The following is a 26,076-nucleotide window of genomic DNA, read 5'->3' on the forward strand; positions in this document are numbered from 1 at the left end:
GTTGCCTGGAGAGGTGGTGGAGTCTCCCTCCTGGAGGTATTCAAAACCAAACTGGACACAGCCCTGAGTGACCTGCTCTAGTTGAAGCTGCTTCAGCAGGGCGCTGGGCTTAGGTGGTCTCCCAGAAGAGGGAGGCTGGTGCCTGCCAGCCTCAGCTACTGTAATTCTGTGAAAAATGTGTACAGGACTTAACATATCCATCTTTTATCTTTTAACTAGGGAGAAGAAGAAACAATCTTCATGTTTGCAGTAGTATTTTTTTGCCTTGTCCTTTTTTTATTCAAACGAATTAAAGGTAAATTTGTCCTTCAAACTAAAAGGGTAATTTAATTATTTGCTATTAAGTGCAAAGTATTAGCTCTCTTTGAATGGAAAAATAGGTAACAGGCAATGAGAGAGGGAGTAGAGACTGTCACACCAGCCTTTCAGTCTGTTCTTCATGCATGATTTCATCTTCTATCATAATCACTCTTGGGGGAATTTATGGATAGTATCATTTTTTCCTTGTTCCTGTTATGTGAGCTGAAACAAGCATGAGTCCATATTCACTGAGCCACATCACTGCTGCTGTCTTAACTTTGCCATGTTGATAGGAAATGTCACACTGATACATGACATAATTACAGCTGGCCCCTTTTATGTGATTATTGCCTTGCTGTTATTTGAGGCAACAAGAGATGTTGAAATACGTCGTTTATATATAATGTTATATCTGACTAACCTTGTATCCGTCTCAAGCACTAGCAATGAGAATTACATGGTACCACAGCATTGCAATAATTAAATAGATTGTTGCATAATTTTCAGGTCTGTCTTCAGACAATAGAAAAAAATATTAAATGGTTTTCTTCCTAAAAAATGAATAATTATCCTGCATCAAAGCTAATCTGATGCAGGAAGCCTGGATTTGAATATCCTCCAACTGTTGGTAGATCTAATTATGCCAGTTGTACCTAAATAATTCCATCATTCTGGCTACCGTACAAATACATTGTTTCTTACACCCTATACGGTAATGAGTCAAAAATTCCTGTTACCAATTTGCTAGGAAGTTTGAGCAGATCTGACAGTTAACTGGTTGTTAAATAACAAGACGGGGGCCTGTGCCGAGGAGCAGTGCCCAATGGCAGTGCTGTTAGTCGTCCGAGGAGGCTGCCGCGTGTCAGCTGAAGGGTGCAGCACGTCTGCCGCGTGCTAGGGAAGTCTTTTAAACTGCTTCTCGTTGCTGCTCCTTTCTTGCTGAGACAGCGTAACTGAGCTCAGCGGGATCTGCTGGTCAAGCTCTGGCCATGAGATAAGAAGGTTGTCTTACGGCTTTAGCAAGCTGAACGGCCGGCAAGTTGGGGTCCTGACTTGGGCTTGACACGCCGTATAAACGTGCTTTGAGACTACGGTTCTACTGTAGCATACAGGTCCGAGTGATGTGAGGCTGCTGCCTGCATTCAGCACGTAGTAGCTAAGGGGCTGTACAGTAGCTGGTTCAGTGAGAAGGCAGTAGTATTAAGTAACAAATTACAAATTTATAACTTTATGATTAAACAATGTTGTTTACATTTCTGATTTTACTCTTCAGCTTTTATCTCTCTTGTGAGTGCTGAAGCAGGTTTCAAGTGCTTTTGTTTTAGGTTGCCCAGATCTGGAATGCATATCAGGCTGGCTAACAAATCAGTGCCTGTCAGTCAGGATTTGGAATAAATTGCCTTGATTTTGACGGGCTTATGATGGTGGCTGCTGGTGCCTAGAGTAAGCAGTAGCCCAAAATACATGCCACCACGTCTTTGTTTTTCCCCACGAGTCTCCTCTATGTCAGAAACTCTTCACAATCAAATTTCTTGTTTAAGCCTATAACTTTTTTATATTGGATGAGCTGTATTAGCATTCCTCAAAACATATTACATGCCACCCTACACTATTTTTCTGGCTTCTGTGCAGCACTGTGTAACACCATGATGTACCATGTGAAAGACAAATCCTGTTATATGTAGAAAATATGGCCAGTCTTAGTTAGCAGAGCATGTACAGCATCGCTTATTGGGTTCCCAAACACTTGGTGTTGTCTGTTTTAGAGCCAAATTCCACACGTATGTACCATAGGTCTTTGAAATGATGAATGTGTAATCATTGGACCCAAAAAATGATGCATTATGGAGCAACCTGATCAAAGTCAGGAACTTAGAAGCTCACCATCCTTGAGGGATGAGGACCTCTGGTTCTTTGGAATTGAAATGCTTTGCTTGAGCTTGAAATGAAGTAAAGGAAGAGATCAGTTTAGTGTATAAAAATTTTTAATCCTCTGAAGGTAAAAAGGAGATAAATTTTACTTTCTGATGAACAGGCATAATATAAGTGAATGGGAACACCTATGTTAGTCTGTTCAGCAGTGTGCATCAGAATAAAAAACCCCATTAAATTCTTTAAACTTTTAAATACTGGGCTTTAAATCCAGTGAGTGAGATCAGAACAGGATGTAAGGTTAATGCAGTCTGTTCCTTCAGATGCCAAAATGATTACGCAACCAGCTCCAAGTTGTTAACTGTTCTTTTTCAATCCCTTATGCTGACCCCAATTCAAACTGACTTTTGACTTTAATTTAACCGAATTTCAACAGCATTGTACCTTGCAGTGATGACTCTGAGTTGCAAAATAGGATGTATATTATCAGAAAGTATGTTGCTTTCTGTGCTCTGTATAACAGAAGCAACTTATTAATCATTAACATGAAAAAACTACTTAAAATTCCAAACAGTGGTGAGGACAAATTGTGATCTTCCTCATCAGTCAAGTCAATAATATTATTCTAGATGTGTCCTCAAGGGTAGCAAAGATCAGAATCTGCACAAGAGATAAAGAATAATTTTTATTCCTAAATAAAAACCTTATAAAAGTAAATTCATAACATTTTAACAGTATAGAGCTGAAGCCAGGTGTTTGTAGTGAAATTTATCTTTAGGTTGCTGTTTTGTTTTTGTTTTAATCTACAAAAAGATTTTTCAAGAATTCTAATAAAATGTTTGGAGTTTTATTAATTAGTATTATTCTAGTCATGTCTATAATTAATATGCCAGTTGTGGTCTGCCTGGAGTTTGCAATGTTCTGAGATAGTGTTGAAAATATAATGTGGGCAGAAGTTCAATAAAACCAAAGGAAAATTCCACAGTATTGTTTCGGAAAAGTCAGATAGGATTTTTAAGTAAGCTTTCGAAACAGTAAGTGAAGTGTGAAAAAAATTTGAGAGAGAGAATCTTTGCATATCAAACCCAGCCTATTTCCAGACAAGCTTTAACAAAGTTTCTATTGCATTCTTAGGCAGGGATGTGCATTCCTATGTAGTTATGCAGAGGTGATACAGCCAGAAAACAATAAATACTTGTAGAAAAATTGTAAAGAACCAAAGAGAAGACAAAGCAAATTTGTTTCTGGTGACCAGAATCCAGATTCTAGCTGGGGTGAGAGATCTGTGGAAATGGTCATACTATGACAGACAGGAGTAACAGTGCTGCTGTTGAACTTCTGTAGGTAACAGGATCCCAGGGAAATCATAAATGAAAACTAGAACAGCCGATATCTAGTATTACTGCTTTCTTATTTTCAACATATCTTCTGAAACCATTTCCCATTTTGTAACTGACAACTTTATTTAGTCAAGGTTTTAGATTCTTAATCTTTGGCTAAAAAGAGCTCACTCGTTTCATTTTTAAGTTTTTCTCTAAGATAAAGTAATTTCTAAATCCGTCTTGGTTTAGCTTGAAGTCAGCAGAATAAACCTGCATCTACAAAAAGCTGATAAATTTGATTATAAATTTAGTATGTTTTAATCTTGCTTTAGATCTCTTACTATTGATTCAAATCATGTAACGAGGGAACATCTCTGAAGTTGATAGTACTATAGTGTTTTAGTGTTCTCCTTTTTACAGTATTAGGAAGTAAAAACCAAAAATATCATGTGGTTCGAACAGCATTCATCCTTCCTGGCTATTTAAAATTTTACTTATATAATGTTTAAATATACAGAGAAAATTCATGCACATCCTGGTCCGTTTTCTCTTTTTGGCGTAAATAAGGTATAGAGTGGAAATTTTTTTAATTTGTTTGCCTATTGTGAATGGAGCTGAAATGGAACATTTGATATGGGTATAATATTCTAGCAAAGGTCATTTTTTATCTTAATAAAATTGGTGTATTTACAATCGTCATCATTCTAAAGGAGTAGAATCTGTATAACACAGGAGAATAACGTAAAACAAATTAAGACTTCAGATAATAGATGAAATCCTAACATTTTAATTTGGAAAGACTACTTGGATCTTCTCGCCAGGTCCTCTCTTTTCACATCAAAAGGGGTAATGAGAAGAATGAGGTTTAGTAAGCGTCATGGTAAAAATGGAAGCATTATAATTTCCTAATCTAATCTTAAAAGTTGAAGCACATCTTTAAGCTCTGCCCACAGTTTTATCTTTCTTCGTTCTTAACCTGTTTTATTAGTCAATTATCTTCCAGGGAAATAATTCTGAAAATTCCTTTTGTAATCCAAATTCAGTATTAGGTCAATACTAGCTTTTGGGTTGGTATTTTTAAGCCTTAATAATACGGCTGTACTTTGACCTAGAAACCTATTTTGATTTGATAGTTTTAACAACTATTTTTTTAACATCTGTCTGCAGTCTGGTTTACATGCAAGTATTTACTTACAGTTGAAATAGTATTGTTACATAAATAATATAAAGACTTGGAAGAAACATTGGAAAACATTTTACAAGGATCAGTGGAAAGTCGTTACTGGAGGAAGACACTGGATCACTCTCTTCCTAGTAGAGGATTATGCAGTGTGTAGCTGTCTTGTGACTACCAAAAGATCTTTCACTGAGCTCTTGAGAGGAAGACAGAGTTCCTATTCACGAATCACAGTTCAAAGGCTTTCTCCCACACGGGTTTTCATTCTCCGAGGATTCAGCGAAGGTGTTCTCAGCTAATTATTCAAAAGTAACCCCTTTGGGCTGTCCTTTTAATTTTTTTCCAGGTGCCATACACTGCAGATTTCAGCAAGAAATAAATTTAGATACAGCACAGCAGGAAGTTTTAAAAGCCAGCAGCTTCTGCAAAGGATTGTCAAGAACAATCTGCAAGGAGCCTAGTTTTGGCATACAGATCTTGAGCTGAAACAGTGCAGGAAAGGAAGTGCTGCTTGCCAGCTCTCACCACCATATGCTTTGTCATAATGTAATGTACAACGAATATGGAGACAGCAGCTGCTCTAGAGGGAGGTGGCCACTTGTTGGATTTTGAAGCCTTTCTGAAATGTCTGTTCATTTTCTTTTCACTGGTATTTTTTTCCCCTTGCTTACGTATTTGCATTCAAAAGATGTTCACTGAAAGAAATCTATTTTTAGACCACACTAAGAAGAGAGTTTAGTCTACTTTTTGTTGAAATAAAAATAATTTTAGAAGGACTCTAATACTTAATTTTGTATATTCCTGAAATATGGGTAGATTTTCTTACTTTCTCAATATCCATTCACATCAGGGCATGATGAAATCGTATGTATCAATTAACTGTTGTCTACGATTGTAAGTCTTTGATGGAAAGAAATTTGTGTCTTCCAGTGTGGGTTTGCTAGTGGCTCGATCACATTCGCATTTAAGTCACTGTCAAGATTCACTGACTTCAGTGGCAGAGACAACCAGAGCATAATTGAGGATTTAGATCTGAAATGGAGAGAATTTGATAGGATATGCACAGAGAACTCAGTCTTGCCTAGCATCGCTACCCAGGCAGTGAAGTTGATTACTCTGTAGCTTTGAGAAACCTGAAGTTCATAGCACGCTCAGGAACTGTGTCACGAAAATGAATCTTATTTATTTAAGCAAAATTGTATTTTAAAGGGTATTTTTTTGACTCCTGGGTTTTTCCTATCCACTGAATATAACTATCCATCCAGATACACATAACTACAAGCACTTGGGTTTTAAATTAGGGATTCTTAAGTGAATTTGAGAATCCAGAGGGAAGTTACCTCACAGCATAATGGGATTATAGCAGGGCAAGTTGTTATAGCATATAATAAAATGAATATGTCATATTAGCATTTTTGCTGAGTGTCAGCGTTTTACATTGACCCTGGAGCAACACAAATGTGACCCATATACCTCAGTAGAAATGACGGTTCATATAGAAGAAAGATGTTACAATTCTTTTTGGAAGGATAAATCTCTTTGAGACAGAGATTTTTGGATTATTATGTATTCTTCACCATAGATGCATCTCTCTGAAAAAGAAATTACAGTAATCTATCTCTCAGCAGGTATTTATGATGATTCTTATGGAAAAATCCATGTTTATTTGCTTACTTCAGTTGTAGTCCAGTCTATTATCATCTATCTGACCATTTTTTTAATCCACCTGTAATTGGTGATTATCTGGAATATTTACTTACTAATGCTTACTTAAAGGTCCCCTTTTCCCTTTTTGTGGACATACGTGTTGCAAGAACTCAAATCTAAGTAGGATTATGGATTTGCAACTTTAATCATTCCCTACATTACATCTTATCCCACTGATGGGCAATGTAGAGAATTCCACCTATTTAGCAATCCCATTTTCAAAACAGACTGGATTTTCAAGTCTATAGTGAAATTAAACATGGATTCTGAACATAGTCCTGCAGTCCTAATTCTGCAAAATGTGAGGCAAAAGTTTAAGTCATGTTGAAAATGATGACTTACAGTCTTGTCTTGAGTCAAATCAGAATCTGTTTTCAATGCAAATTAAAGTTGTGGAAGGATGATGACGACGACTTTTGGTTCCCGTAAGTAATAGTTTAGCCCTAGCTTAAGCAACACTTTTCTAATTCTACTGAGTACAAGAAAAATTAAGTTATCAACAGTCTATAGTTCACACTTCAGTCACTTTAAGTCAATCTGGAGTCTTGACAACACAGGAACTTTTTTGTTTGGGGTGTATTACACCTCCAAGAAAGTTCGTAAATGAAATGTATGGTTGGTTGTTTATATTTTGAATGGGAAGGTAAAGCCTTCCTTGTCCCTTAGGAGGATTGAGAATTGTCAGGAGCTGCAAAATGTTAGGCTACTCCACTTTTTCTAATATATAAAGCATTTATTGTCTGAAGCAGCAGACTAAAGTAGAGCAATTCTAGAAGCAGGTACTTTTAGATGTAGAACTATTATTTTATAGATTGTTGGAAATCACTTTTTCACTGAGATTTGCTGTTATGATTATATGCAGATTTATTGTAGGAATAAATTACAGTAGGGAAAAAAGGTAGAAAAAAAGGGTAGGGAAAAAAAGGACAAATCTTTCTTTCACTCACCATTATAACCATGAAAGTCAGCAAAACAGTATAATTCTAAGCAGTTAAGAAAAGGTAATCCTCTGTTTGTGATAAATGAGAATTAATTATTTTTGAACTTCAAGAAAGTTACTTTGTTTTTAATGATATATTGCCTAACCGTCACAAGCAATTCAACTGTGAATGGCTAATTTAAAAGAAAAGAAATGCAAGAGACCAAATGTAGCTATTTCTCGAGGGAAATTTTCCTCGTTGTGAGAATAGTTGCTTCAAGTCTGTTACAGCTCTATGGATTTTTTTGCTAGCTTTTAAAAATTGGAAGATGCATGACTGCACAGTTAGAGTTTCAGACCTTAAACTGTAGACTATGACTTTGCTATTAGTTGTTCAGAAGGCTTTGTATACGGCTTATCATTAGAGAAATTAATATCTAATTTTTTCTTCTCTTCAGCCACCAGAAAAAGAGGGTGGCCTGCCTCGCCAGGTGGGCAATAAGACGGAGTGCGGTCTCTTGGGATTTGTCCTGGATTTGAAGCAGGATTACGAGCCTGTTCGGAACCTTATCCCTGAGGAGAAACTGTATAAAGTTTACACGTTCAACTCTGTGAGAAAGTCAATGAGTACTGTCATTAAAATGCCAGATGGTAGTTTCCGAATGTACAGCAAAGGAGCTTCTGAAATTGTTCTGAAGAAGTAAGTTCAATGGATCAGTTGCTGTGTTTTTCCAAAATGCAAAACATTCTGACACTAATAGTGGGAATTTTGGTATTTGGAATTTGCTACTTACAGTAGAACTGTAACACACTTTAGGTAGTATAAGCTGTTGTTTTTCTTTTCTAGATTTTCTTTTTTCTATGTGCTCACTCTTGCAAAACTGTTTGGCTTATTATTCTTACCACTGGCTACCCAAAGAATTGGGTCTGCATTCGGTAGTTTATGAATGAATTCTTTATGTTCAACCCGTTTGGAAAACAAGGAATTTTCAATTTAATTGTAAGTTGTCAGCTCGTTAATTACATGGGTGTTGAGGAAATAATGGATGAAGGGTGCTCGGTTTCTCTGTAGTAAGTTACAAACAAATTCTCTCTGGTATTTCAGTAGTGAATCTTCTTGTTTAATCTAGAAATTTACACTAGAAATTTAAAACTTGCCATCAAAAAAGGGAAGTGTTGAATGAAACGAGCCAATATAAGGAAATACTTTACAGCAGTCATGCAAATACACAATCAACTTTTTTTTTTTCCATTTTCTTAAATAAAAAAAAGATGTTCCAGGATCCTTAATGCAGCTGGTGAACCTCGTATCTTCAGACCACGTGACCGAGATGAAATGGTGAAGAAAGTGATTGAACCTATGGCCTGCGATGGACTGAGAACTATCTGTGTTGCTTTCCGAGACTTTAACAGCAGCCCGGAGCCTGACTGGGACAATGAAAATGACATATTATCTGACCTGACTTGCATTTGTGTTGTTGGCATTGAAGACCCAGTAAGGCCAGAGGTATATCAAATTCTTGTGTCATAAAGCATTTCTCAGAGAACTGAACATAAATTTAACTACAGATTTCTTCCAGGTTTTATCTTTTTTTTTTTTTTAATTAGTTCTGTCTGGAAGTGAGCTTTAAAAATAGACTTTACTTGATAAAAAGTCAAATAATTAACATGATAAAAAACAACTCTTAATCAGCCAATATTTAAATGATGCAAAATAGGCCTTTTTGAACTACAGGATTGAGATGACTTAACCTTCTCTCAAGGAGTAGTATACAGGAGGACTGATCAGCAGAAGTTTTATTATGCTCCCAGATAGTAAAGAGTTTTTCTTTAAGTAATGTGGTGATGTGCAACTCTGAAAGTAAAGATGTGCAGTGATTATCATTGCCATGATTATAACTGCAATGTGCTTGCTTTCCCCAGAAATTGCACACAGTCTTGGAGTTTCATTTTTTACTGTAACAGTTGCCCCTTTACTAATTGTAACTGGTGGCTACTCAGGAAAACTGTTTTTAATGTTGTATTGCACAAGGAAAAGCTTTGCTGTGGAAAGGCTGCAGATTTCATGGGTACTATACTTAAATAGCTTGTAAAAAATATGACCAAAATTTCAGCTCGACTAAACTGAGGAAATCAGTCTTGGGTGTGCACACTGCAAGCATGTGCCTGCTACTATGCTTGTGAAGTCTATTGTACAGTAATAGAAAGAGTAGATTAAGAGGTAGAAGCTTTGTTTCTGACCTATGTATATGGTGCTTGATAATTAGTCTTGACAGTGGGGAATTAATTCCATTTGCAGTTTAGAGACAGCGACAGAAGGGAAGTCCCAAAGTTGAAAGCGCGGAGCGTAAAACGCAGGCATTTTTGGTATCTTTGCTTGGTGCTTTTCTCGCCGACTCAACCATGAGTGCGTGGCCATGGCTGCTGCGTAGGCACGGCTGCAGGCGTGCAATGTGATGTGATGAGATGTTATGTGATGTGATGTGAGAGCACCTGCCCCAGCACCTCCTGCAAATGGGGGGAGCGATTAATGCTGTTTTGCTCAAGAAATCCATTCTTCGATTCTGCTGTTATTTCAGTAGATGATTAATGACTGTGGTTTGCTTTAGAGTAAGGTCATTGAAAGGGAACTCAAATTTCTCTTACACAAAAAGAGTGGGTTCCGATGATGCAAAAAGTAAGTAGTTTAGTACCAGTCTTTGTCTTTTTTATTCTTCTCTCTCATTTTTGCTGGATCTTTTTTTAATCACATCTAAACCTTGGTGTTTGATTCACTGAGAATTGGTGGCAATGTTACAGATGTTTAGGATTTTTTTTTTTTTTACTAAAACATCAAAAATATAAATTAATCTGATTTATTTCCCCAAGTCCTTTATAAAGTAGGCTTTTACATACTTTTGAGTGCTGTAACTTTGGAAACTAGTACGATATAATTACAACTACAGGTACCAATCGTGTAACTATGCTTTCTTGGATTTTATTTCAGTATCAAGAAGGATACTAGGATAATAGTTTAGAATAAGTTTAGAATAAATTAAACCTTGCTTAAGTAAAAACTGTATGATAATGTCCTTATCTCTGCAATCATTAGGTAAACAGCATTCACTTTATCTGTCATCAGATGGTCTCTTGCTGCTAATCCATCTGTCCCTACACCTGACACTGCAAGTCTTTAAAAATCTTAAAAAACATTCTTTTAGATGTTCTGTCTGCAATGGTCCTTTAATGCTCTAGCTCACATACACATAAACTTGGACAGTTTTTAGCTGTCAGTGACCACTGGAACTGTGAATCAGTTCTCCCTTCCTCCAAAATGGATTCATGATACATGTTGTTAGAAAACAGCTTTAAGTCAGGTTATGTGTGGTATGACAGACTGAGGGAATGGGTAGCAGTGGGGTTTGCAGTTATTCTTGAAAATAACTGCAAACTATCTTTTCATGTGATTATTATGAGTGTGTTTTATAACAGGGCTCCTCTCATCTTGTAGGGAATAATTTCTTAGGAGCTTGAGGTAAAAATGAATAGTGTTGCTAAAAATAAAGAGGTCAAGTCTGACTTCTATGTAATAGATCAAAGAAGATGAAGGCAGGAAAACGTTTTCCTTCTAGATAATTATTTGAATAATGTATTGAATTTCTTGTAGTTTAACACCAGAATATGCACTAACACTTCTTACTTCATTGCAAGACACGCAATAGAACGGTTATAATTTCAGAATTTTACCAAACGTTGGGCAGTTGTTTTTTGTGACTTTGTGTTTTGTTGGGGTTTTTTCCCTCCTTGTCCCTTTTGACCATTTCAAAGTGGTAATAACGTCATAAGAACATTTAAAACAATGTTTAAAACATTGCTAAAAAGCAGCAGCTGTACTTTAGGAGAAAGAAATGAACCAAAAAAGCCCAAGCCAGAACAAAACCATAAATTTCAGAAAAACTGTCTAGGTATGGAATACCTGACTTAGTGGGAATACCGTAATATACATAAATTACAATGGTGAAATCACCATTGTAGATGCAAATAGTAAGATGTTGAGCTGTTATAAGGGATCTTACTATTTGCCAGAATTTAAATAGAGTCACTGCTGGAGTTTATGAATTGTCACAGTGCTTTCTGTATGGAAGAAAAGAATGTAAAAACTTAGAACTATTACTACAACTGCTGTTTTATTTATATTCTCAGTATTCATGGATAACAGAATTTATTCTGACAGAAATGGTAGATTAGGTAATTCCAGTGAAACAAGCCTTTCGTTTCCCTTAAATTACATTCCTGTTTTTCCTGGGAAAGGCTCAGTTTTTTTCCTTTTCCCTAAGATGGCCGTTGGAGTTAACGCAAGCAAAGTTATAGCCTCCTTGTTTCCACCGAGCTCCCGTGGCACATTGCTCACACGCCTCCTTGGAGTGTCCAGATATGTGAATACCTGCAGTGGTGTCAATGCTGGCGTGGTCTGAGAGACACAAGTGCTGCATCTGTTCTGACGATATTGCTGGGAGCTTTCTTGCACTTCCATTTCCTTCCGTACGTTGAAAGAACTATTTGGATGAATTGTTCAACAATGACATCCATCAACTGACCAGCTTTGTCTGGAGAGTAACCATTGGACACCCATGACTTCTGCATAATTTCTTAGTTATTTGGGTTAATTCAGACACTAGCTTATTCGTTATCAGCAGCTGTTTTCATCAAGCACTGAACTACGTGCTTGATATTTATTTTTTGTTTGGGGAGGTTGTTCTTTGATAAATATACAAGAAGAGAACAAACAGAATGATGTCTTGTTCCTGTAGAGATTTATTTGTTGATTTTGACAGTCTTTCTGGATTGGTTTTAATGAGTCTGTACTGGCTTATACTGATTTGCCAATGCACGCCTACAGTCTGTTATTTCTAGAGATGAACATAAATCACTTCCAAATGTCATATATTTATTTGTCACCTGATTCTGATCGTATTCCTGCATTGGGTAATTTATGCATGCATACATGCATTAGAAGGTTTTTTTTGCAGAGAGAAAATAAACCAGAAAACTTAAAAATGTGTACGTAAGCTCTGGAAAACCGATGGAAAATATCTGCTTCCACTGCCCACTCAGTCTGCCAACACTCTTTCTTCCTTGCAGCAATAAAAAAATATGGACAATATTTTAACTGTAATTACTGTACACAGTATTAAATCAGATACCACCCACCAGCTGTCCAAAAAATGAGGGAAGAGGAAAATAGAATAGAAAATAGAAAAAGAAAATAGAATTCTCTAGTTATATGTGAGTTTGAGATGTATTTGAAACTAAGTTGTCCTCCCATGACCTTGCTTGATAGGACTGGCACTTTATGTGAATAGACCTTTTTTTCTGTTTGCGCTGTAATTTATTTTTCTCCTTCATGGTTCATACACTGTGCTGGTTTTACACATAGACATCTAAATCTGTCATATTCTATGCATGAGGGTCACTACAGTTTAAGTGGATACTAAGGGCATTCCAAATGGGCAAATGGGATATAGTCAGGATTATTAATGTGAAACTGGGTAAATCAGGAGTCATTTGCTTAAGTAATAGATTTAATCTGATCGTACGTCCCCCATAGAAGTCTATTTCATAATGTTAAAAGGCTTCAGGTCCAAAAAATGTTTCCAGGACACAACTTGTGGGAAGAATATTCTCTGTTAGCAGAGATGAGGATATGGGAAGATAAACCTCTGTCCCTTCATTTTTCTCTTGGTTCTGTAATATGTATTGACAGAGAGGCATTCTGCAAACAGCACATGCTGTGGACGCACTCTGAGGGTGGAGTGATTTTCTTTGTAGTCATGGGAAGAGTACTAGTCCGATCCTCAATTAGGTGTTAGTTTAGTGAGAGGTTTTGGAAAACAGAAGCCTCACAACTGCCTCTTGTTTATTAAAGAAGAAAGAACACAACTGGCCAGATGCGCCATTATGCCCTCTGTGTGAGCATCTGTCTGAGTTGAATTAGAAGCCGTAGCGACATTTCTAATACCATTATGCAAGTGAATAGTATTATTTTTTCCTGAGAAAAAGTATTTTACTAAAGATGCAGAAACATGGTGTGGAATTGTATTCACTCATTCAAAGAATCATTATCTACAATATGGTTTAAGGGTGTAGAATTTCAGTCTGATGTGCAGTCCTAGATAAATCATGAGGAGCCCAGCGTTCGCCATGCTGGATCAGAGCGGTGGTTGTCAAGTAAAAGGCAATGTCCTGCCCTCAGCAGAGCTGCATACTTGCGGCTATAGAGGAAATTAAGATATCTAGAAATGCACAAAATTAACAGTGTAATCTTGCAGATGGTGGCTCCTTTTCTTAATATTTTCTGTACTAATGGATAAGATTAATCCAGTCTAATTGGCGTTGGTTTCTACAATACACTTACATCTATGATAGAGGTTATTATCAGCAAGCTGCACTGAACTGGCAGGAGGGTATAGCGAGGCTTTGCTATTGTAGCCAGTAATACCCATTTTGATACCCTTTCTTAAATGAAATAGGAATTTTTTTTTTATTTTAAAGATTATTTTAGAATTAAAATTCTTTTCATAATCGTATCATTTGCTTATTAGTTACGGTAGGAAATCAACAGGTCTATACACACAATTGCTGATGTAATTTGTCACAGTCAGACAATCCCATTACTTTATATGTCATCTGAAGAAGCTCAGCTGATAACACAGCAGCAGTTTGCAGTCAGTGGTCAAGTATATGTATTTGGGGAATTTATTCAAATATGGTTTATGTATGCATTACATAGATTGGGAGTGTTAGACAACATTGCAGAGTAAACGTCTAGGGCCAGGTCTTTGGATCTATTTTAACTTGTGGGGTAACCTTCAGATTGTCTGTAAGTTTACTTAGGATCACTGCCTAATATTCAGATGGTTACCTAAGTCATGCTCATCTTTTGGGTATCTTTTTCCTCTCAGACTGTCACTTGTCTACTTCAGGTACTTCTCTGCTGCCCCACACGTAAGAACCAGTGCAACCTATAATTGCTTTATATCTGTCCTTTGCTGTCTTCTGTAGTAAGGCAGTTCAGTTTCCTGTAGCTCTGTGATGGGTTTTTGTCTTCACAAGGAGGCCTGGGATGCCCTTAGTCTCTCCTAGGTAAAAATGGAAACTTGGAGAAGTGGTAGTGTGCTGAAGGTATCTACCTAGGCTGTTCTTGAAGTGTTAAAACACACTTCTTATTCTTCCATGTCAAATAATATTGTTATTTTTTTCTTGAAGAAATAATGCTGTCATAATAATGCAGAAGTGTGATAAGACTGCATTAATTGTTTAGAGTGACATTTATTAATAAATAATAAATCAACATTAATTATTATATAGTTTAAGGGAATAGAATTTTTTCCCCATCTGACATTAAGCTCTAGATATGTAGCCTTTCTATAGGCACTGACTCCATATACCCAAGTAGATGTTTCATACATCTCTTATTAAAACAGCTTTATTTAATTATTAGGAATCAATTTGCTAGCACTTGCATATTTTAATTGCAAAAAGCTTTTTATTTTTACATAAGCTGTATATGACGCCAAGTCAGTATATAGCTTCTACATTAGTCTCATGGACCCTTTTACATACTGAATTCTCTCTGACTGGTATGTATACTGTGCAGCAGGAAAAGTTAGTCTCATGCAGAGAGGAGCATAACTAAAATCATGCTTCATCTTTACAGTTTCAAAATATGTAAATTATTAATGAAATTTTAAACTTGTATACTTAGTAATTCCGCCTGTTGATATGCATGAATTAGTGTAATAGTGTTAAATTACAATAACTTTTAGATAACCTTATTGAAAGGAAAGTTTGGATCAGAAGTTAGATAATTTTCTGTACAAAATACATGTATTCTCAGTTCATATTTTCATGTAGGTTCAGAGTGCTGTACCTTGATGCTAAAGGTCAAAAAAGCTGCAGAGCACTCCTTTTTATTGAAGGCAGGAGAAGCTTTAGGCAGATGGTCTAAAAAACTGTTTGTGTGCATCTTGATACAAGATTTGTCGTGCCTGTGATGTAACCTCAATTTCCTAATAGTCAGGTAGCGATAATTTATGCCATAGCATGTATGATTTCTCTTTTTGCTTCAGTAATTTCTTAGCCTCAAAATATTCTGATTGGAAGCATCTGACTTACATTTCACGTCTTATCTAGGCATTTTCTTTCCTGTTATATTGCTTTTGTAGGTCCCAGAAGCCATAAGAAAGTGCCAGCGAGCTGGAATTACAGTCCGCATGGTCACTGGAGACAACATCAACACAGCACGTGCCATTGCCATAAAATGTGGAATCATTCATCCGGGAGAAGACTTTCTCTGCCTTGAAGGGAAAGAGTTTAACAGGAGGATCCGAAATGAGAAGGGAGAGGTAATTCATACACTAAATCCATACATATTGTGAATATGTTATTAAAAAATAGTGAGAACATTGAAATGTTTTTTTCTCCTTCGCTGATGTGTACCTCATATCAGTAAAGACTACTTGGAGAGATTGCTACTTCTTTCTACCACCAGCCTTTTGCAATTCAAAATACCATTGAAAATGCAGTCTTTACTTTCCACGATGAAGAGCTGCTATCAGTTTAGTGCTAGCCTAATTCAGCAGTTTTTAGAACCATAGCACTAGACTACAAAAAATCAAAGAGGAGAAGGAACTCAACAGCAATTTGCAGGTCTGTCTCCTAAAAATGCAATCTTTACTGAGAGCCAGCTCCTCTCATTTCTTTATTTTATATCACTTTATCTAATATACTGCTATATCCACTCACTCTAATGATTTGCATAACTTAATCTATTCTTGGGAAGATTTTTAACTCCTCATAAAAGATGGAGCTACCACACAGGCTACTGAAGTCAGCTTTAAAGAAGTAAACTCTATGCTGTGTCTTTGAGTCTATCATTAGTGAACGGACATAGTCGTTCACTCCTTGCATTGACTGATGGAATCCTGGGAACGTTAGTATATGCAACGGATTTGTCCTTGTTGCTATACAGAGAAAATTCTGCCATTATTGGTGCCAAAATGAAGAACTTGGATTCAAATGTAGACTAGAACAACACACTTTTACTCGTAAACATGTTTGATCAGCTCTGAGAAACTCCACTGTCCTATATCTAGAGTCATGATTCTGCATGGAATTATCCGTAAAGATGCTAAGAAAGGCTGATTAGATACTGTGGCAAAATTTACGTATGTTAGCCAACAGTTGAGCTTTGGTGATAGAAAACTGCCTTTTTTGACCTTGCCTTCATTTGCTGCATTGATGGCTGTTGTAATTTTTCTGTGCTTTTGGAGAAAATTTGCAGATCTGAGTAGTGAAGTGAATCATCTGACACACAGACACAAATATATTTTGCATTTTGCTAATCACAGGCTAAGAGTTTTACTGTTTGGGGTTTTTTTGTGTTCTCCCTCTCCAGATTGAGCAAGAGCGGATTGACAAAATCTGGCCAAAGCTTCGAGTGCTTGCTCGCTCATCTCCCACAGACAAACACACTTTGGTAAAAGGTGCGTGCAGACTGCCTTCACATGTGTGTGTAAATCAATGCCAAAGTTACTGAAGTATACTCGGCACATCATCTGCATTGTAAATATTTTACTGTTGCAGATATACCTGAGTTATCTTTAATTGCACATCTATGCATAACGCAAGGAAGTTTTCTCGGTAACCAAGTCTCTTGTGTTTGTGTTCCACCTGAGCCTTCAAATGGAAAATAATAGGAAACTGCTTGGCAGGAATAACAGAAATACCAATAAAGATGTCTGGCAAGTAGATGTAGGCAATCTCCTATTTGGCTTTTGACTTCTAATTGGACAAGGACGAGGCTCTAGCTGGGAAGGGAAAACGTGTGTTTGCTGGTCAGAAAGAAAATCTTGTTGAGAAATAGTTTGCTCTTCATAGAAAAAAGAGGGGGCATAGATTTTGTAGTCTTTGCCTATACCTCTTTATGCAGAAAGCAAAACCAAGCTAATTTAGAGTAAATCAAGTCACTCAAGTACATCTGTTCTCCCACAATTATTTTTAAAGAGTATTCCAAGATAAAAAACTTTTTATGTTACAGTAGCAGTTACTGGAGATCATGTAACTTGGAGCTGCCCTCTTTAGCATTACATGAATGGAGATATGCATTTTAAGCCAATTCCATTTTCCTGTAAGCTCACTAATTATATGATTTGCATTGGCTTCCTTTAGATTTCTGGCTGTATTTTTAGAGTCTGGTTGTGTCCTGTAAAAACTGCACCATACAAATTATATTCTTTTGCCATACTGTCTGCAGATGGGATGCTCCTATAGAGGAGGGATTTGTTTGCAGTTTTCTTTATAAAGCCTTTTTCATATCTGTAACTCACACTTCTTGGTAACTTGAAATCTTTGTCTGCTAACTTTGAAGTTCACACTTAAAAGACAGTTGATGAAATCAGAAAATTTCTGATCAGGAATAACATCATTTCTGGCCATAGTAAGATGAGGGGGCAGTGCAGGCAGAAGCCCCGTTGGTGGATGACTGTGGCTGCTGGCTTCCTCATGAAGAACGAACTGGATTATTTTGCTATGACCTTAGAAAGTCTGGAGAGACCCTTCTTAGCAATTCTTGGAGGAGCTAAAGCTCAGGATAAGATCCAGCTGATCAGTTACATGTTTTCAGCTGGTTGACTACTTACATAGTAATTCACATTTAGGTAGGAAATAATTTCAAAAGTTCGATTGTGAATTTGAAGATTGGATCAGTTGGGTCCTTTGGGATGGGGAGCAGTGTACGTGAAGAGCTCTGGAAGCATGGGTCATTCAGAAGAACTACGACACCTTCTAAGCCCTGCCATGGTGCACAAGATGGGGCAGCTGGAGACACACTGCTGTTAATCACCCTCTCCAGCCACTGTTTCTGAAGGGGAGTGCACACACTGGGATGCAGGAAGAAAACATTTTTTACCGTTATTAAATAGAAGACTATTTTTCAATTATTGTTTATTTCATCTCTGCCTCATCCTTTTCTAATGTATGTTTTATAATGTACATAATATATTAGTACAGTAGTACATAAGTATAATTTATAAATAATATACATATTTGGGGCATGTGTGCTCAAAAATATTTTACTGATAGATATTAATGATTGAAAAGGTTTGGAGACCATTGGTTTGGACAACATAATTATTAGCTCCATAGGTCAGTATTAAAACAGCACACGGTTATCTGTTTTATATGCACACTTCCATAGCGCATATAAAATACTAATAGTTCTTAGAGGACATGACTTGTACAGACAAATAGTTTATTTGTTTCAGAAACACACAACAGTTTGTGTTTCATTAAGTGGATTAAGTAAGTCCCTTCGGAGTACTCATTTGAATCATTCAGGATTTTCCCTTAAGAGGAAAATTAAACCTTTGCCAGAGAAAATGAAATCAATAAACAGCTGAAGAAAAATAAGCAACAAATTATTGAAGTTTTATCACACATGCACTTTGACAGTCCACTTTGACAGTCCAAAAGATACTTGCTACTACTGAATGCCTTATGCAACTAATAAAATTAACGTTTTAAAGATGTGACAAGGTCAAATGATAGAACAATTAAGTATCTAACAAAGTTCAAGAACACGTCTGTGGAAAATCATGATAGAATTTTTTGGCTGGTAATACTCCAAGGGCCATTAAAAGTTACAAGAAACTATTTAAATATTCACTAGTTTTGGGCCTCTTTTTAAAATGTTATGTTTTTCTCAGACACTTGAGGGATCAAGAGGATTTTCTCTTCTTTGATGTATTTTATCTGCTCTAGGGTAAAAACATACATCACAAAATAGAATTTATATTTAATTTTTAATGACATACAGCTGCTGGAGGGAGTACTTTTTCTCCTTAACATAGCACAATCCCACCCAGCAAAAGGATCATTTTTATTTTGCGTTTTTGTTTTTACTACTGCTAAGGGACTAGAGAAAGGCATGGTTCAGCATTTCAGGCTGGGCAGACAGTTTCTCTCAAATATTTATTATATATTTATTATAATTTTTATATTTATTTTCAAGTAGAGGTAGGTTAAAAAAAAGTCAGAATGGTTTATCATCACAAACTGTTTCAGTGAAACAAAAATGTTAGATATCTCAATCTAACTGAAATACAATTTCTTATGGATTTTATGTCCTCCATTGGTATTATTTCATATTTTTTACCTTATTTCAAAATACAACAAATAAAAATGCGTATCATTTATGCTGATGTGTCCTTACAATATTATTACTTCAGTATTGTCATACTGGTTTTTTAAATACTTTGGGAAGCAACTGTTTAGTAGTGATAAGAAATATCATCATTTTCTTATCAGAAGGTATAGAGCAGAACAAATAAATATTCAGTTTACCAGTTAAAGAAGCTGTGCTTTCCACTATGTTTAAATTAGGCTGAAATTATTTTTCTGTGATATTAAAAAAAACCTATTCTAATGTAAGCCTTATTTATTAACAAGCAGAAAGGGAACTTTAAAGAAGAAAAGATTTCTAATAATTATCCTTAATTATTAAACATTTCAAATATTATTGCATGGGATGGTATTATATTCATGGCTTCTTTAATGTGGATGTGCCATGAGACTATGTAAAATAATAAAAATGTAGAAAGGTGGAATAATTGAAATTCTGAAATTACATGTCAGTGCGTTGCAAATTGCGAGTGGTTTTGATTTCCATTTGAGACAAAGTTTTAATATTTATTCTTATTCAAATTCATACGGGGAAATATTCAGAACGTTGACCTGTTCTACAGTGTAAAAAGTCAGCTTTGACCAACTCTTCCCTGAAGCGAAGAACATAAAATAGTTCAAAGGAAGCAGGAGGTATACTACATTTGAATCTGGAGTTATACTCTGTAAATACTATTTAGGTCTCTGTAGTCTGTGTTAAGTGTAACTTTGTGGGAGGCACTGATGCCTTCAGGGTTCCCCTTTAGTTTTTCAGTCTCACAAAGCACGTTGGTGGTGCATGCTTAGTGCAGAAATCCATGCGTTTTACCCGCGTTCTTCTCTGCCTTTCTAATACCACGAACTTTGCGGAGCACTCTTCACTTAACAATTACCAATGCTGTCTGTAATGTTATATATAACACTTTTACATTAACCTTCAAAGTTCTATTCCTGTACATACTTAAGCATATAACTAAAGTGAATTTAAATTTTCTCTTTCAGACAGACTTTGTAAATTCTTGTTAAATTAACAGGGAGCTTCAAAAACTCATCTGAACAGAATATGCCTGTGCAAATATATTACTGCGTTTGTCTACTTTTAGCTTGTCAGAGAAATACGAATGTGTAAGCATACGGGATGATCAGCTTTCCTGTATCAGTAACACCTGAATTGGTGTGCATCTTGGAGTGCTCTGCTGTAGCTAAGTTTTTCCTGTCTGCCTGTTTTCAGTTGATCAGTTAAGACAGAAAGAAATATCTAAACCAGGAACTCTCTTTCTCCCAGAACCAGCGGCTTCTTACTGGTGCGACTCTAAGGGTGACAATGCACGTACGAATTGTTAAATAAAGCTGCATTTTTTCTGCAATAAAGGGAGAACTTGAGGCTATACTTGGTATTTTTGATCTGAGCCGCGGGTACAGATCGCTCGTTCTAAAAGGAATGGAAGACCCATTGTTGGTTAAAATTCTTCATGTTATCATCCCAAGTGGGTTTGATTTAAGGCTTGCTTAATGTTAGATGGGAGGAAGGTGGGTGATACAGAATACATTTAACTTTCAGCTGTGTATGCAGTGCTGGTACCTCTCATAGCAAGCTTGTGCATGTAGTGCCCCTCTCGACAGCTACACATAGTTGTTTTAAATATGATCTTTCCCCCATCAGAAACAAGCTGCTTGCTCTGAAAAACTTACGCCTTATGCAAGCGACATGACTCCTCCCCAGATTCCTGCAGCATCAGTGGAATCGGAGTGTGGAACACACTGCAATGTTATGCTCTAGGTGTATTCCTGTGGCTGTCGAGTACAGTTCTTGACAGAGGAAAGTCATAGCCAAACAGCTTAAGATGAGGGAACAGACCAGGGAAACAGCAAAGGCTGTTTTGGGAGGAAGCTTTGCTGAGTTTTAGGAATTCCCTTGCTATACAAGGCAGACGTCTTTTTATTAAAATACTGTATGTAAGCATTCAACTGGAGTAAGCAGTTTATTTTCAAGAAATTTCCTGGCTGTTAGACATGACTGACTAATTCAGAAGTTTCTTTTTAGCTGCTCTGAATGAGTGGAAAGGCCTGTGAATGGTAAAGAAATGGGCATTCTCTTTATTGGCAGTCTGTCAGGTCATGCCCTTATTTACATTTGTCACTGATCACTGAAGCAGTTTTCTCCACAGCTCAAGATTGCAGAGGGAGAACCGTTCCTAGGCATCCCTCTTCTGTTTGGTCTCCTTACACTGTTTGTAACACCTGTACAGACATATTACTTGGTACTGAAGAAAATTCTTGAGATGAAACCTTCTCACAACTATTAAGAGAATGATATCAAAGAAAGAAAAAAAAAAAGTAAAAAGAAAGAGGGTTAGGAAGGAGGCAAGTGCTGGAAAGAAGACAAGCATTCAGAAATGTGAGGGAGAGGGGAAGAAGAAGAGATTAAAAAGAGCATGCAGAGTCAGGGAGCATCAGTATAGCTATGGTAAATCCTCTGAATCCCAAATAATCACTACTGCTCCATTTTAGAAATTTGCCTGACGTACAAATGAAAGTTCCACCAAGATCTTCTCTCTGCCTATGAATAACAATGAAGCCCGTCCAGATACTGTTGTGCCATGCATTGGCATATTTCTGATGACACTAGCAGTGATCACCACGATGAAAGTGTGTGGCTGAGCTGCTGCTGCTAACCAAGACCATTTTATCTCTCTTTTTCCATGACTGCTGATTATGCAGTTCTGGGCTCTGGAGGGTGTTATCTTATCCCAGCCTTATCCCAGCTGTATAGTTTGCTTTTAGGGATAAAAATGACTACTAAACCTTGTGAACAACTACTAAATCTTGTAGATTACTTAGCTGCATCCAGCAATTGACTGATGCGGGGCGGTTGGTAGTAAAGTCATTGAAATTAGAGCAGCATTTATATCTGTTAGGAGGTCATTTGGTAGAGCCTCTTCAGCTTGATTTGGGTTATGGTCCTGTTTGGAATCCAGTTGGGACAGCATGCTATCTACCTGTTTGGAGCAGTTAATGCCATGATATTTCAGAGATTTTAATGAATCTTTTCAGAAGCTTAAACTATTAATTTAACATCAAAGGATGTGTTAATAACAAGAAGGGAAGACCAAGATAAATGCTTTTAACAGTAATGGCAGCTGATGTTCCTGTTTGTTTAGTAATACCAAAGGAAAGTCACCCAGCAAATTGAAAGCTCTAATTATAAGGTCTTATCAGAATAACGTGCCATTTATCTGAGTTCATACTGCCAATGGAAAGTGAATAGGTTTTTTTTCTGATTTTTGTAAGACTGAAAAATACGGGACACTAATGCTTCCATACTGCATTGCAATCTTCTGGGTGCTCGATAAGCCTGAGCCTTGGCAAGAGGCAGCTATTGCTCTGTAATCTGCAATTTCCTATTTCTGGTTAGTTATCTGATATGTGAGTTATTTTTTTCCAGAAGAGAATGAAAGCATTTCACACTGGGTAGGTTCTGATAATTGTTTTTTAGAGGCTACGACTTTGTGCAAAATGTGTTAGCAAAAGGAATTTTGTCATTTTTGCCCCATAGGTTATTAATATGGAGGTGTTCTTGTATCCTACAGAACGGTCTTGCATTCTGGACTCATATTCAAATGGACTCTGACATGGAAATAAAAACATGAGTGGTGAATGATCCCCATCCTATTAAAAAAAAGGGCTGCTTCTGTAACCTTAGAAAAACTCTTTATCTTTCCCCATCTGCATAAGTGGAAAATACTTCCCTGCAGGCTAGTTGCATGAAACTTGATTCACCAAGTGAAAAGTGCTTTCTTTTTCTTTTCTTTTTGGCTCCAGCTACATAAAATTCATCAATGGCATTTGTTATCTTTAGGTTAAACTGATTGCCAGAAGGCATCCCAGTAAAGCAGATATTACAGTTCTGTCCCAGGTTAGGAGAGCTGTAAGCATGAACTTAAGTCTTTGGTAAATCCTTTCCACTGATTTTTAATCAGAAAGCTGGGCTGAAATGAGTTTATTGTGACACAATTTTAAATAGTAGAAGTCTTCCAAAAGAACATAATGAGCTGATCTCATTCCCTTTGAATTCTATGCAAGTTTTGTTGATGTTTTGATAATGCAGGATCAGAACTTTCCATGTAAATTCTAGTAGCAATGTCTAGTAGTGTGTAGTAGTGATGACACTGCTTTTGTCATTGTTTTCCTTAAAAATCAACTATATCAATGTCTGTAAGACTTGTGTGGTATTATGTAGTCTATATTACACAGACCCTGCTATTTTTTTGAGGGAAGTTTTATCTTGCTATTATTTTTATGTATGTATGTATGCACACACGTATACATGTTTTGCAGGTATTATTGACAGCACACAGGTGGAACAGAGGCAGGTTGTAGCTGTGACTGGTGATGGGACCAATGATGGACCAGCACTTAAAAAAGCTGATGTTGGCTTTGCAATGGTATAATCTTGAGCATATTTACTGATGTTTGTGTCATTATAAATTTGCTGTAAGAAGTTTTTCATTCATTAAGTGTTGAGAAAGTTGCTTAGTTATTACTTGTCAGTGAAGCAATATATTGGAGGGGGTGAGTTATGTTGCTTCAGAATCCTTTAATTTACTATGTTAGATTCACTAGTGTTGCTTTTTTGATACTTTTCCAATATTTTGTCTAAGGTAATTATTGGCTATATGCAGAATCTTCACAGCAGTGGAGTACTACTTTGCTTTGGTGAAATCCACCACTAAATATAAACACGTTTTCCTAATGTACGCTGACTCGGAAGACATTAATATACTAGACTGTATGTTAAGATACATAATTCTAATTTTTCTTAGCAATTCTCTTCATGTATATCAATAAAATATCATCGATTATAAAAATAACTCAGAGGATAGTAGACATTAAGCTGATAACGTAAAACACTCAAAACTATCATCACATGAATTCCACTGCTCTCTATCAATTCCTTTCTCTGCATCCTTTCTGACTTTCAAAAATAGGCCAAATTAGCTAGTGTCCTAGCAAATATAAAATGCAAAATATACTCAGCAGTCACTGTTACTGTGCTGGGGAGTCTCTCTATAACTGTGGACTTCGGATGAGTATGAAGATTTGTATTCTGTCTCTGTACTTTCCAGTAGGTAATTTTGTTCACAATTAATTTTTCCAGGGTATTGCTGGAACAGATGTTGCAAAGGAAGCCTCAGATATCATCCTAACAGATGACAATTTCAGTAGCATTGTGAAGGCTGTCATGTGGGGACGTAATGTCTATGATAGTATCTCCAAGTTCCTGCAGTTCCAGCTCACTGTTAACATTGTGGCTGTGATTGTGGCTTTCACTGGAGCATGCATTACCCAGGTAAGGTTAACTTCAGGTGTTGCTTAAAGTATGGGGCCAAATCCTACCAAGCTACATTTTCTAGTGGTGGCTTACATTTCATTCTTGCTTTGTACAACAGAAAGTATGCTTTCTGAAATTCTTCTGAACATGAAGAGTGTATTTTAGGATCAAGTTGCTAAATGTTAAATAGCTGTTGAGGTAAGGAAGTAAATTGCTTTCAGGAGCTGCTAATTTTTGTGCTGCCTCCATAGAACTCCCTGGTTTTGGCTGCATATTATTGTCATGACTGAGCTTGTGATGACAGGGCAGAAAATGTCAGGGACTGGGAGAAGGAAGAAGTTATGTGACTTTCTTTTTTTCTCTCAGAATATTTCGCTATTAAGTATGTATTTCTTGATGGATTATGGAATGGGATTATTATTTTCAAGAGAGCAGCACTGACACACAGAAGTAATCCCAGCAGGGGAGCTTTTTGACTGATAAAACAATTATTTTGTTGCTTTCACACAGTTCCTTTTAATTTCAGATGCAAATGACAAACCAAGTAAGTGACACATACAGTTGGACTTTGATCTCTCTTTCTCCCTCTACATTAATCCCTCATTGCAATCCAAATGGTGTACGTGCAACATGTTTAGGTCTTTTACGAAAAGTGTATATGAAAGCTAACCATATTTTTTTCTGTTCAAATTGCTACTTTTTTATTAATACAAATAAGTTTTCTGTTCCCTAGAAAGAAAACAGAATGCGTTTAGTACAGTAGAAGAGTTGTCCTCCATTAGAAGATCACAAAACATGAAGTTTTCAGTGCTGTCACGCCCCAAAATAACGTGTACTTCTGATGCTGCAGACAGGCGCTGTTAAAAAAATGCCTCCTTTGATTGAGACACGCTATGGGAAAGCTGATGCTTCCCTGTCTTGTGCATCATCCAGATGCACATACCTGTTTCAGCAGGTAAATTCCACCTCACGCACACCTGAGCAAAGCCATGAATAAGTCACTAGCTCTGCTCCAGGGTAAACTTACATTGTAATCACGGAATCGATACTTGAAACCAGAAACCCAGGTACCTTTACAAAACCGTGAGGTCAAACTTCTCCTAAGCTTTGACTGACATTTAAAGGTCTTTTTTCGTGCTGTATATGAGGAGTCTGAAAGCTCCCAGCTTCTGCTAGCACCACGCAACAGCTGCGTCAATACAACTGATGTCATTTAGCTCCTCCGAGCTACGTGAGCATAAGGCTAATG

At 36.8% G+C, this 26,076-nt stretch overlaps 1 protein-coding gene across 10 annotated transcripts in view; it reads left to right on the plus strand.

Moving 5' to 3' along the window:
* ATP2B2 (ATPase plasma membrane Ca2+ transporting 2) overlaps positions 1 to 26,076 on the plus strand; it is a gene marked incomplete at its 5' end in the record, with an annotated part of 183,588 nt that overhangs the window by 122,218 nt on the left and 35,294 nt on the right. For all 10 annotated transcript variants that reach the window (XM_082004632.1, XM_082004634.1, XM_082004635.1 and 7 more), the window contains 6 exons: positions 7,756 to 7,997; positions 8,570 to 8,804; positions 15,502 to 15,681; positions 16,734 to 16,821; positions 23,834 to 23,940; positions 24,654 to 24,845. In XM_082004632.1, coding sequence (XP_081860758.1) covers positions 7,756 to 7,997; positions 8,570 to 8,804; positions 15,502 to 15,681; positions 16,734 to 16,821; positions 23,834 to 23,940; positions 24,654 to 24,845 — 1,044 coding nt within the window. The remainder of the gene's footprint in view (positions 1 to 7,755; positions 7,998 to 8,569; positions 8,805 to 15,501; positions 15,682 to 16,733; positions 16,822 to 23,833; positions 23,941 to 24,653; positions 24,846 to 26,076) is intronic.

Source organism: Phaethon aethereus (genome assembly GCF_964289735.1).
Source record: "Phaethon aethereus genome assembly, chromosome: 11".
Classification (NCBI taxonomy): Eukaryota; Metazoa; Chordata; class Aves; order Phaethontiformes; family Phaethontidae; genus Phaethon; species Phaethon aethereus.